Raw genomic sequence first — 13,495 nt, 5'->3', positions numbered from 1 at the left:
GTGACAGGCATTGCCTAGATGGAGACACCATCCACGATCCCACAAAACCCAGTCCCCAGGCCCTGGCTACCTCCGCCCCTAACTCCCAAACCAGAGGAAAAAGAGGAGATAATCCCCAGTGCTTGGAGTAGTATGGGATGCTGGTGGCTGAAGGCCATCGCTAAGGACAGAAAGCATCTTCTATGGGAGGATGCTCTAGGTACCTTTGGCCTCCGGGTCCAGGGATGGGGTCCCAGCTTCTCGCTGTTCCCCTGAGTCCACTGACACACTCCTCTCCCTCTTCACCTTCCCCTTGAGTGAACCAAAGGGAGGAACAGATGCCTGGGGGTTCTTCAGACTGGAGTTGCTGGGGGAGATCTGATTGGCCTTGGCCCCATGATTCCCTGCTCCCACGCCCTTGGAGCCCAGGTTACAAGCGGGCCCTTGGCTCACATTCTGGTGCTGCGACTGAGCCCCGCCATTCCCCGTCTTGCCATGATTGGTCAGTTTATTTTCTGGGTGCATTGGCTTGGCTGGGGCTGGAGGGCCTTGGAGGGATGGTGGCAGGATCCCAGGGGCTCCTGTCCTGAGGTGGAGGTGCCTAAGAGAAGGTGAAAAAAAAGAAGGGGTTGTTAATCTTGTGGGGAATTGGCTTATCCTTAGAGCCGAAGGTACCCCTCCGGCCAACTCAATTGTATAGTTCCTTGTTTCCATCAAGAAAACAAAATGTCCTGAGATGGAACAAGCTAATCGACCACCTTGATTTATTCCAGGGTTTTCCTCTTTGGGTTGAGATCGGCAAAGGGCCTCCAAGTGTGAAGGGGAACCAGATCCCCAAGCAGGGAGCCACCTCGAGTCTCAAACCCACCGGCCCCCTGGACTGGCTGGTTTCTATGACAACCCCTTCTTCATTCCCATAAATCCTTCCTACATCGATAGAAGGGCTGTGGTCTATAGAGAGCACCCCATCCAGCCCCGGAAAGGGAATTCAAACCCAGGTCTTTATGCTGGCATCCCCTCTTCCTGGACCTTTTCCCTTTCTCCCTCATACCTGCTATTTCCCTCCTCCAGCCCTAATTCATTCCCGGTTTTCCACAACCATCCCATCCCCTTCCCAGCCAAGGGGTAGAGAACGAAGGGAGACAAGAAGATCTGGGACCGTTGCTTATGGACGGCTCCCTTAGGAAAATGGAAGAAATGACCTAGAGGGCAGGGGTCCACCATCCCAGTTCCCCAGTGGGAAACAGGCAGAGCCACAGACAGGCAGGCGATCAGAAGGCAGGGGAGGGGCAGTGGTGGTATGGACAGCAAGCTTCCCAAAGCAAGAGCAGCTGAGCCAGGAACCAAGGATTCCTGCAGCCAGGGCTGTGGGCCCTTTAAGCCCCAGCCCCACTCCCCCACCAGCCTCCCCCCCTCCCCATCCCTCTCCCCGGAGACCTATTAATAGCCGCTGGAAAGATCACATCACGGGGAGAGGATATTTATCCCCCCTCATTCCACACCAGCTCAGATTTATTTCAGCTCTGCTGTCCTGCTGCTGCTGCTGCTGGCGGCTACAGCCGCCGCTGCTTCTGCCGCCGCCTGGCCCTGTCTGCCTGCCTCTCCTGGGGAGGGGGAGGAGGCAGGTGCCCACCCGCTAGCAGTATGCCCCTTAGCTAGACCGCACAAGCACTCTCTGGCACATGGGGGGGAGGGGGGGGGGAAGGGCCGTCTTTTCTCAGTCCATGCTACTGAGCTGGAGGTCTTCAGGAGAGGGCAAAGCAGGAGGGTCAGGTAGGAGGGTGGGGGCCCCCTAGAGATAGCCAGTACCGAGTGCCCAAACGATATGGACCCTACCTGATCAGAATCACCCCCTATTTCCCTGAGTCCTTTGAGTTAATGCACCTAGCCACTGGTGAGAAAAGGGGTTGCCTCTTTCTAAGGTCTCCCCGCCCCCAACATTTCCTTCAGGTAACAGAGGGGTCCTTCAGTCTCCAAGATGCTGACACTTCTCAACCCTTTGGTAATCCAAGGCTATTTTCTCTTCCCCTGCCCCAATCTGGGACATGCCTCTGTCCTGCTCTAAGGTCCCCACACAAATATCTTATTCCTGTTCGCTGAGGTTCTCCTTCACAGGCTCCTATTAGCACCTACAACCTGGTAGAGTTTTGGATGTCTGTACCCTATGCCCAGAGGCCAGGAAGCCTGGTGACCTACGGAGCTAACAAAAAGGAAACCTCCTATCAAGGTAAGAGGGGGCTGGCTGGTGACTCCAACTACCCAGAAGCCCCTAGGATTATAGGAACTAGGTGGAGAGGGACCAAAAAGCTAGAAAGCTGGGGGGGGGGGTGTCTTAATTAGGGCCATATTCATCATCATTTACAACTAAAAGCCCTCAGCAGCCCCTCGGCTTCCGCCATACCCCACCAACCCGTGGAAGCCCCTGCCTTCAGGGAGTTTATAGTCTCAAAAAAAAAAAATTATCTTGAGAAGAAATACTAGAGGCAGCAAAGGCAACAGGTTGAAGGAAGAAGGAGGAGCACAAGGTTTGTAGTCGGTGGACCTGAGTTTGAATATTGCTGTATGACCTCAGATAAATGACTTAGGCCCCTCAGGCCAGTTTCCTGTCTGTAAAAGGAAGTTGGACTCTCAGCTCTAAATCTGTGATCCAATGAGCCGTCATATTTCCTGCTATCAAGAGCTTGCTCCCCTGAAGCCTGCTATGTACCCTTCAGTGGTGGGGCTGAGGGCAAATAATCCCACCCCACCCCACGCCCAAGGCCTGGTCCCAGTCCTAGCCCATCCCCAGCAGGCCTGTGCCGGCAGAGAGAGTCTTGGCCTGGCGGGGCCCCGGGGCTGCAGCTGGGCTCCTCTGGAGACCAGTAATGTTGGCTCAGATTCCTCCCCAACCGCAAGAATGCAGGAGCCTCCCCTCCCCTCCCCCCGCCTCCTTAACCCCCCCTCATCCAGTCGAGCTAGAACCAAGAGCTGAGCTACTGCTGTATAGGGAGACTGACATGACTGCAGTATAATTCCTCAGGCCTCAGGCACGTGTGCATACACACACAGACACAGAGACACATACTGGCTCAGAGAGACAGAGACAGAGACTCCAGAGACAGACCCACACTTGGCATCAAGAGACTAACAGATCCAGACAAACACGGAGGCACACATGTGAACAGAGACAGAGCCAGCCCAGGGACAGACAAGAGCTCCACCAACACAAACGGCCAGGGAAACTAATCTATGGGCACATAAATCCACCGACAGAAGAGTAAATGGTTTAAGGGTACCTATGAATGGGCACACAGCTACATGAACCCCCATAAAGAAATATAGGGAGGGAGCCAGATGGGAACTTCAACCCAAGCACATAAAGACACACATAGTCACAAAGACGTGGGGACAGACAGACACCCAGGTTCAAGTTCAGATGCTTCCTCTAACATCCTACACTTCTCCAGCCCCTGGCTCTCTCCTAGAGGCCCCAGGAAAAAGGAGACCACTTGAACATCTACCTCTCAATGGTTTTCAAGCAGGTTGGTGGGAGGTGACAGAGGAAGACCCTCCCTTCCCTCTACAGGTGGGGTCCAAACCCTAGGCCACCACAAAATGTAGCCTCCCCCCCAAACCCCCAAACAGACACAACCAAAACATGCTCAATTGCTTTCTGGGGGTGGGGGCAGCTAGATGGCACAGTGGATAAAGCATCAGCCCCGGATTCAGGAGGACCTGAGTTCAAATCTGGCCTCAGACACTTGACACTTACTAGCTGTGTGACCCTGGGCAAGTCACTTAACCCCCATTGCCCCCCCAAAAAATAATTACTTTCTAGGGGAGTCTCTTCCCAGAATTCAGAATCAGGCACCTTGAGGTTCAAAGGGATGATCCCTAGCTTCAAAAAAAACCCAATCAAACAATATTTATTTATTAAGTAGCTACGAGGTGCCAGGCACTGTGCTAGCTTCAAAGGTTCGACCTTTGCAAAGTTCATTTGAAACTGTCCATCCAATTGCAGATACGAAATCTATGGCATGGCTTCCAGTTCTCACATCCTATGAGAACCTCAGAGAACACCAGTGCTCTTATTTTACAGAAGAGGACACTGTAGCCCAGGTTAGGAGACTGACTGGCTACGACCATACCTCAAGTTAGATCAAAAGCCTTCCCAGGAAGCCAGGTCTCTGGACTCCTAAAGCAGCACCACACTGCCTTCCTGGAGGCTGTCTTCAAGAAAAAGCAGCCCGTCTCTACTTCATTCTGTTCCCCCTATGCAGTGGGTCATAAAAGACCACCCTCCCACCTCAGGCCTCAAACACAGGGAAAGGGGGCTCAGAGGATATGAGATGAATAGCTGGAATTCGTGCCATGTGCATTGGGCACATCCATTTCCCCACCCTAGTACCTGGCTAACCACCACACCCTCAGCAGAAGAATGCCCCAGTGACTAGGACCTCCAGGACCATGGATGAGAAAACTAAACCAAGGGGCTAAATGATGGGAAATTGTTCCCCTAACCCTGCCCCCAGCCAACTAAAATAAGAATAAAAATACACAGAGGAGCTGAGAAACTGTGATCCCCAAACCCTTCCCAAGCCCTCTTCCAGACAAAGCTCGAAGTTGTAGCCCCAGCCCCCTTCCCAAGCTCCACCCTCCTCCTCACCTCCGCCCGGTCATCAGGCAAGTTGATTCAAGAGCAGATGAGTCAGAACTTTTCTGTCTCCTCTCCCCTTCCCTTCTTTGCCCCCTCCAGGAGACCATCCCCTCCCTTTCTGGCTCCCAGGGTCCACCCACCCCAACCTAACACATAAGGTGAGTGATGAGGTGAGGTGATGAGGAACCCTACCCCAACCACCAGGAGTCAAGTTCTGAGCCCAGCTGTCTAACCGAGAAGACTTGTCAACTCCAGTGCCTAAGAGGTCAGAAGCCTCTTTCGTAGGTGGGGGGAAAAGAGAAGGGATCAGATGTCCTAGGAAGAGCAGCCTTGCCTCAGCAAGGGGGAAGGGAGCCCATATGTGTACGTAAACTGGGTGCAGGTGTGAGTCACGTGCTCAGAGGAAAAGGCTCACATCTACTAGGGAAACAAGGCAGAGGAGTGGAGAGAAAGGCAACAAGAAACACCAAGTGAGGTTATCTAACTTTCCCTAAACTCATGAGAATTAAAAGGGGGGGAGGGGTTCCTTCCAATGTGCTCTGGATCCTCCTTCCAATGTGCTCTGGATCCTCATCGAAGCCTGTTGGCCAAAGGAAACATCAATGAATTTGAAGTCCAAAGACCTGAGTTCAAAATTTGACCAAGTCACCTAACTTCTCTTTCTCTGGCCCAAAGCTTTCTCATTTAAAAGGTAAGTAAAGTTAACCAAGAATCTAGTTATTAGATAATAAATAGCTCCAGGCATTCTCTCTGGCTGTCCCTTATGCCCAGAATGTCTTCCCTCTTCCACTCCAAACACTCACCTCCCTTGGTTTACTTTAGGTGCCCAACTAAAATTGCGACTTCTACAAGAAGCCTTCCCCAATCCTTCTTAATTCTAGTGCCTTCGGGCAGCTAGGTGGAGCAGTGGATAAAGCACCTGAGTTCAAATCTGGCCTCAGACACTTGATACTTACTAGCTGTGTGACCCTGGGCAAGTCACTTAACCCTCATTGCCCTGAAAAAAAAAATTCTAGTGCCTTCTCTCTCTGTTGGTGATTCTATATTTATCCTTTCTATAGCTTGCTTCATATGTGCGTGTGTATTTACATGTTGTCTCCCCTTGAGGGTGGGGACTGTCTTTTGCCTTTTTGTATCCCCAGAACTTAGCACAGTGCTGAGCACAAGGTAAGCACTTAATAAATGTTTATTGAATTGAATTAATGGCTAAAGTCTCTTGTAGCTCTGGTTTTGTGATCCCATGAAAATCACCCTGCCCATTTGCTCTATTAGGTGGCAGGATGACCACTGAATATAGATGCTGTGCCCTTCCCCCATCCTTCACCGACTTGCCAACTTTTTTCTAATGACAGATATGCATTGCAGGGATCTAGCCATGTGTTCTAGGCAGCTTGATGTAATGAACAGAGTGCTGGATGTGAAGTCAGGTAGAACTAAATATAAACACCACACTGTGTGTTCATTGTGTGATCCTGGGCAAGTCACTTAATTCCCCTCTGCCTCAGTTTCATCATCTGTCAAATGAGGGTGATAGCACCTTTCTCACAGGGTTGTGAGGTGTAAAGTGATCTGCCAAATTTAAGGTGCTATATAATCGATAGCTGTTGTTATTATTAGTGGTGGTAGTAGTAGTATATTCAGCCTCCTTCCCAGGCCTCATTCAAGAATGAACCTAATACATTGGAGAAGAAATGTTTCACCTTTTTTGGGTTATGGCATGAAAAGGCCCTTTGGTAGTATGGTGAAGTCTACAGACCCCTTTTCAGAACGTTTTATAAACTCACAACAGAATATACATAGGCTAACAAACTAAAGAAAAGTTAGTGAAAATTTATATGTGGCTTCTTTCCAAGTTCACAGAGCCCCTGAAATCAAGTCTGTGGTCCTCAGGGAATAAGTCGGGTCCCAGGACATAGAACCCAAGTGTCCCCTGGGACAGACCACTGGTGGGAGTGGGGTCGGGTCACCCCATAGGGAGGGGGGCGTCCACCAGCCACAGCCTGCAGAAAGGCCCTGGCAGCGGCTGCCGGGCACTGCAGACCCCCAAGAAGGCCAAGCCTAACGGGTCTCTGTTCTGTCCCTTGGGCCGAAGAACAGGCCCCTGAAAGCCCCAAACCCGGAGGTCACTTCCTCTTCCTGAGCAGGTGATGACTCAGACAGGGGGTGGGGAGGTCAAAGGACAATTGGCACAGCAGGAAACTCCGAGGGGGGGGGGCTGGCTTACAGTTCTGGGACCCAGGAACCTTCGCCTGGGGACTTCCAGGCAGTGGGGGCCTTCCCCTTCTCCCACTTCTCGGCATCCCTCCCTTCTCACACCTCCAGAAAGCCATGCAAATGAAGCATTTCCACGGGAAGACCCGGCGGTCTTGACCGTGAGGGGTAAAGCTGCTGCGGGGGGGGGTCCCAGCTGGCCCGTGGAAATTCCTGCCCGGCCCAGGAGGCTGGGGAAGAGGTGGTCGGGGGAGTTCTCCAGCTGCCCCAGATACCGACACGCAGCAGCCCAGAGTGGGCTTGGGATTGCCTCGAAGTCCCCGCCCCGCCCCCCAGGCTGACCCGGGGCCTTCCAGCCACGCTGCGCACGGCGGGGGCCTCGGGGGGCGCAGGGATTCCCCCAGAGAGCGTAACAAGGACCACAGCGTCCTCCTTTCCCAAGGACCCCCCAAAGCCGCAGTCCAAATCCCTGCCAGCTCTCTTCCTCGGGGCTCGGCAAGGGAAAGGGTGGGGGTGGGGAGGGGGACAGGACGGGACAAGGAAACAAGACAAGGCAGGAAACCCAGGGGGAGCCGGGTACGGCGGGCACTTGGGGCCAGGCACAAACAACCAACACAGGAAACCACAGCCCACCCCCGCCCACCCCACCCGCCCAAAGGCTCTGGGACTAGGGAGCTGGAGGAGCCTGGTAACCCAACCTGAGACTGGGGGCCTAGGCTTGGGGGGAGGGGCTGGCCGGGCTAAGGGGGACCGTGGGAGCCCAGAAGCCCCTTCCTCTTCCTCCCCAATGAGGTCGAATCAAGTTGACTGCGTGCCTAGGCTCTGGCCTTCCCACCACCTTGGGGTGAGTGGTGGGGGGGACGGGGAGCAGACTTGGGGGGAGAAGAGAGAGGAGGACTTCCTCCAGCCTAGGAGTGGGGAAAGGGGCTTGCAGAAGCGGCACTGTCCCTTTAAATCCACCGAAATCCTGAGCTAGGCCCGGCCCAGCTCTGGTTACACAGGAAGGAAGGGAGCTCAAGACCCAGTGGGACAGGCAGTGGTAGCTGGAATGAATGTCCCAACCACCCAAATATATCTGGCCCCCACCCGAATGCCCCATTGGCACTTCCTGCCCCTGGCACCTTTGCCAAGATAGTGGTGGGGTGGGGAGGCCAGAACTGCCCCCACTTCGGCTTACTCCACAGCAGGAAATGTCCCGGGCAATGGGGAGGGACAGGCAAGAAGGCATGACCCGGCTACCCCGGCCCAGGAAGGCCAAGTAGCTCTCTCTGGTGTGAAGGCAGAGATGGTGGCGGGAGAGGTAGCACCATCAGCTAGAAAAGTCCTAGGAAAGTCCGTCGAGGGAAGAGGAGTGGAAGTTCCCCATGGCTCCCCTTCCCAGTTCCTGGCCCCTAAAGGGTTAAGCTTGCCCTGGTTTTGGGATGGGGGGGATGGCCAAGGAGCCTCCTTCGAGCTGCTTGCCTGCTTGGAACAATGGAGCTATTGTGGGAGAAGAGGAGCTCGGGTAGACCGCTGGCACGGGCTGCCCGCCATGGGCCGGAATCTCACCAGAAACCCCACTCTTTCCCCAGGTAGTGCCCAGGATGGGCAAGCCCCCCAGCACTAATGGTCTACCTCTCCTACCGCATCCCAGACCCAGGACATCTAGGGTTCCCATAGGGCCCCATAGAGTCCTCACACACTTTGGCATCCGGTCTGCCATGACCTCTTGTAGAAGGTTAGGGGCATATGGACCAGTACAGGGAGAGCTGAGCAGGGTGGAAACCTGGGTCTCTTCTATAAGGAGGACAGAAAATCCAGCAATGTCACGTCCTGGGAAACTCGAGTCAGGGGAAGCTGTTAGAGATCAGGGTCCACTGACCCTAAAGCCCATCTCTCCCCCAACTCTGCCCACTTCAGCAGCCTCACATTTCCTGCCCTTCCTAATCCCCAAGACGGGAAACATCTCATATGAAGAAACATGAGCCAGAAGACCATCTCTCACAGCCATACCTTAGCTTAGTTGATAAGGGTTTTCTTCCTTTTTTCCTCCCATATGCCATCTTTACTAGCCAGCTCATCAAAACTGAGTCCTAACCCCTTCTCTCACTCTCCTTTTTCTATATCTACACTGATGCTATGAGTGGTGCTTGGCCTCCAAAGATTCTGCCATATTACCCAGACTTAATCATGGACATCCCTCTTTTTTTTTTTTTTTAGTGAGGCAATTGGGGTTAAGTGACTTGCCCAGGGTCACACAGCTAGTAAGTGTTAAGTGTCTAAGGCTAGATTTGAACTCAGGTACTCCTGACTCCAGGGCCGGTGCTCTATCTACTGCTCCATCTAGCTGCCCCTTGACATCCCTCTTTCTTTCCCCTTAGTACACTTGAGAAAGAGGTTGGGATTTCCAAAAAGATTTTACTAGTCCCAGAATAGAAATCAAAGACTCACAAAGCACAAAATTGTGAAGCTCTAGAATGTGGGAATCCTATAATGATAGAGGCATGACATGACACGAATGCAAGGATTTGGGGTCAGAGAACCTAACTTCACATCCTATCTCTTACCACCTGTGTAACCTTGGACAAATCACTTCAATTTTCTGGGCTTAAGGTTCCTCGTGTAAATAATGTGGGGTCTGGATTAGATAGCTAGTAATGTCTCTTCAGCTCTAGAGCTATGATCAACACCCTTAACCCAGTCACTGGTAACAGGTACTTTTCTGGGCTAGCTCCCCTCTCCCGGCTGACCCTGCCAGCAGCATTCAAAGTCAGTTTCTTCACAGCTGACTTCCAGTGATAGGATTCAGGATGCCTGGTGCTCAAACCCTGTAGGGTCTGACATACTGGCAGGGAGTCCCTGAGTAGAGTTTAAAACACTTCCTGACATTATACTTTGGCTCCCATCAAGGTACTAAAATGTGTGGAACCTACCTAAGTCCTACTACCCAGGCAGTAATGAGGTACCTGTGAAATGTAGGTAAAGGCATGGCTTATATAAAGATGAGGATGAGGATGATGAGAAGAGCTAATATTTATTTAGCATTTACTATGTACCAGGCACTGTGCTAAGCACTTTACAATTATCTTATGTGAGTCTGGGAAATAGGAGGGTATTATTCCCATTTTAGAGAAGAGGAATCTGAGGCAAGTAGAGGTTAAGTGACTTGGCCAAGGGTCACTCAGCTAGTAAGTGTCTGAGGCTGGATTTGAACTCAGGTCTTCCTGATTCTAGGCTCAGCACTCTATCAATCGTGCCACCCAGCTACCTATAAATAAATGAGGATTGGGACAGATAAATACATACATACATATACATACACACACACACACACACACACACACTGACACACAGTCTTTTATAACAGCCACTCACATTCATGTTGCATTTTGTTGTTTTTGTTTTTATGGGGCAATGAGGGTTAAGTGACTTGCCCAGGGTCACACAGCTAGTAAGTGTCAAGTGTCTGAGGCCAAATTTGAACTCAGGTTCTCCTGAATCCAGGGCTGGTGCTTTATCCACTGCACCACCTACCTGTCCCCCCCCCCCAGCCATGTTGCATTTTAAGTTTAAAGTAAATCACTGCCTCCCAACAACCCTGTGAGATATCACAGATACAATTTCTACCTCACAATGGAGAAACTAGACACTGAAAGATTTGGAGATTTGCCAGGGTCACACAACCACCTGCAGAATTGGAACTCAGATCTCCTGTCTCCAGAAACAGTCTACTGATTCCATTGAATTTCTATTGGTTCCAGAGGGCAAAGGGGAGGTCCAATGCATCCTTTCTCAAAGGTTCATGCCCTTCATCATGTATTATGGCTGCCTATACTTCTTTGTCTATTATCATGGCCAATTACTACTAGCCAGCCTCCAAGCCACTGGTTGCCACTCGGGTGACTCTTATTAATATCATCATCTTCAGTACTGCTTTTCAAAGTTCTGGGTGGCAAGAAATTGTTCTTTGCAGCTCTTCTGTTCCCTCTGCCCCTCTGATTAAAGCAGCCATTCAGAGGACAGAAGTGCCTGGGTGGGTGAGGGGGCTTCATCCCTCTACCTTTCTCAGGTCTCACTCAGTCTTGGGATGTGGTCTGAGGAAGGTTTGGTGGGAAAGGTGGCCGAAGGAGAGAGCTGGGACCGGGCATCTAGGGGGAAAGATCTGGCCTCCCCTAATCAGGGAACCCTCTATGTCTCAGGGTGGCTCCAGCCAGCCCCCCAAGGGTTAATGAGGTCCTATAAATAAACTGCTCCAGGGTTGATGATGATATGAACCCTCTAGCCATCTGTTCCCGTTTTCTCCCGCTAACATTGGAACATCTGAAACCAGCCCCAGTGCCCCAGCCAGCTCCCAAAAATAGCCCTCGCCTGCCCGGTGAGAGAGCCTTGGGAGACAGGCACAGATGGGCATGACCAGCCCAGCAGGGCGCAGTGGTCGGTAGGAGGCAAGCCAAGTCCCGGCACCAAGTCAGATCTCCGTGTCCACTCACTCTATAGTGCCTTAGGGTTAGGGGAGGCAAGTGATGAGGTAAATAGCTTGCCCTCTCTGCCTCCAAGGCTAGCTGGTGGAGTCAGAGGTCTCTATGCTACTCTTATGACATCTGGCCAGAGAGGGGAAGGGCAGGGCCTAGTCTTGGACAGCAGACCCAGGTGTCCTGGCATCCCAGGCGTTTCCGCCACATCCTAATCAGCTTAATCCTGAAATAGGGACACGGAGTCCTGGGGATGGGGGAGGGGCTCAGAACTCCAAGGCCAGACCACCTGTCTCAGCCCAGTTCACCTCACCTTGATTGACCCACCCTCCAGGGTCCTTGCCCCAAAGAGCACAACCCTAGAGGAATCTAGAAATGCAGTAGGATTTAGAACTGGAAGGGACCATAGACACAACATAGTTCCACACTCGTTTTGGGGGTTTTTTAGGGGATGGGCAATGAAGGTTAAGTGACTTGCCCAGGGTCACACAGCTAGTTAGTTCCACACTCATTTTATGGATCAAGAAACTGAATCCCAGAAAGTTGGAAGAATGATTTGCCCAAGGCTTTGTAAGAGGTAAACAGCAGGTCTTGAACCTAAGTCTTTTGACTCCAAATCAGGCTCTGTCCACATACTTTACAATTTAAAAAACACTTCACATTTAACTGAGGGAGCATTATTTTATTTGACCCTTACAATATCCTTACCAAGGTTGTTAGTGCAAGTATTATCATACTTATTCCCATTTTACAGAATATAAAATAGACTCGGAGATTACATTTATTAAGCACCTACTATGTGTCAGGCACTGTGTTAAACACTGGGATTAAAGATTAAGCAACATGCTCAAGGCCACACAGCTAGTGAGTATCGGGCCGGGGATCTGAACTGAGGTTTGGGCACACAAATTTCAGTGCTCTTTTCACTACAGCCTACTTTGTAAACTTCACAGGAAGCCTCAACCCTATCCAGTCATTGCCAGGGGCCCCTTGTCCAAAAACATTTGGAATTCTGGGAGCTACACCTACCTGGGCTCAGTCAGTTTTCTTCCCACCCCAGAGTCCCAACTTTAATTCACTCAATTGAGCACATGCTTTCCCCCACTGCCCTAAGTTCCACCCGTGGGCATGAAGTGGTTGACTGTGGACATCCTCCAGAATTCCCCTGCCAATGGCTAGCACCCAGTCATAATCATCTTGGGCCTCCCCAAGGAAATTAGGAGAACTGGGAGGTGGCCCCAAATCCCTTACTCAGAGCTGCTACAGAACAGTCCCCAGGATATTTTATATAGATAGGCTGGAGAAGTTGTGAATCGATCTCCTAGGGTGTGAGCCATCCTGTTCCTGGAAAGGGACAGTGCCCTGACAGTCCCTCACTGGTACCATCTCGATCTACCCTCTCCTTCCCCCACCCTTCCAGTAACACAGAATCACTGGGCTAGAAGGGACTTTACTGATCATCTGTCCAACCTACTCACTTTAGAAATGACAAACCTTCACTCAGAAAAATGAGTTGACTTGCCCAAGGTCACACAGCTGGTTGGTGGCAGATGTAATAATAACTCCCATTTCTATAGTTCTTTAAGATGTTTTTCTTTTCTTTAAGATTTTACAAAGCACTTTTCCCCAAAACAACCCTCAAAAGTAAAATCCATTTTATAAATGAAGAAACTGAGGGTTAGATCGGTAAGATGACTTATCTATGGTCAAACAACTATTACATACCATTGCTAGTATTTGACCTGAGACTTCCTAATTTCAAGCCCATCACTCTTTGCACTTCCCAAGGTTGCCTGTTTCAGGTTTAAGGCCATGTATAACTATACAGACCATGCTCCCAGGATATTCTTGTGGGAGGTGGAGAAGGTAGAAGGACAGGCTCTATCAACAGGTGGGAAAAGGGGGACCATGTACTCCAGATTTTCTGGGACAGTCCTGAATCTGAGGAATGGAAAGGGATCTTTTAAGGAATCTTTGCAAAAAGCATGTCTTTTGTCAAACCTCACATCCACATTTTTACAAGCCTAAGGAAAGCCAATACAGAAGAGTACAGCAGAACAGAACAGAGGGAGTACTAACTCAAGAAGCAGGACCCGAGTTCAAATCCCAGCTCTGACTTTAGTCAACTCAACCTCACTACAATTCAGTTTCCTTGAACCAATCAAGAGTCGGGGTTGGGGGTTGAACCACGTGGCTTTTGAGGTCCCTTTCTGGCTCT

General features: G+C 51.1%; 1 protein-coding gene across 3 annotated transcripts in view; it reads right to left on the bottom strand.

The window, feature by feature from the left end:
- Positions 1–13,495, bottom strand: part of BCL9L (BCL9 like) — a 36,883-nt gene that overhangs the window by 13,395 nt on the left and 9,993 nt on the right. For all 3 annotated transcript variants that reach the window (XM_043993283.1, XM_043993285.1, XM_043993284.1), the window contains exon 2: positions 204–580. In XM_043993283.1, the coding sequence (XP_043849218.1) occupies positions 204–504 (301 nt within the window). In that variant the 5' untranslated portion in view covers positions 505–580. The remainder of the gene's footprint in view (positions 1–203; positions 581–13,495) is intronic.

Source organism: Dromiciops gliroides, chromosome 3 (assembly GCF_019393635.1).
Source record: "Dromiciops gliroides isolate mDroGli1 chromosome 3, mDroGli1.pri, whole genome shotgun sequence".
In the NCBI taxonomy this organism is placed as follows: Eukaryota; Metazoa; Chordata; class Mammalia; order Microbiotheria; family Microbiotheriidae; genus Dromiciops; species Dromiciops gliroides.
This window is presented reverse-complemented; position numbering and strand designations above follow the sequence as displayed.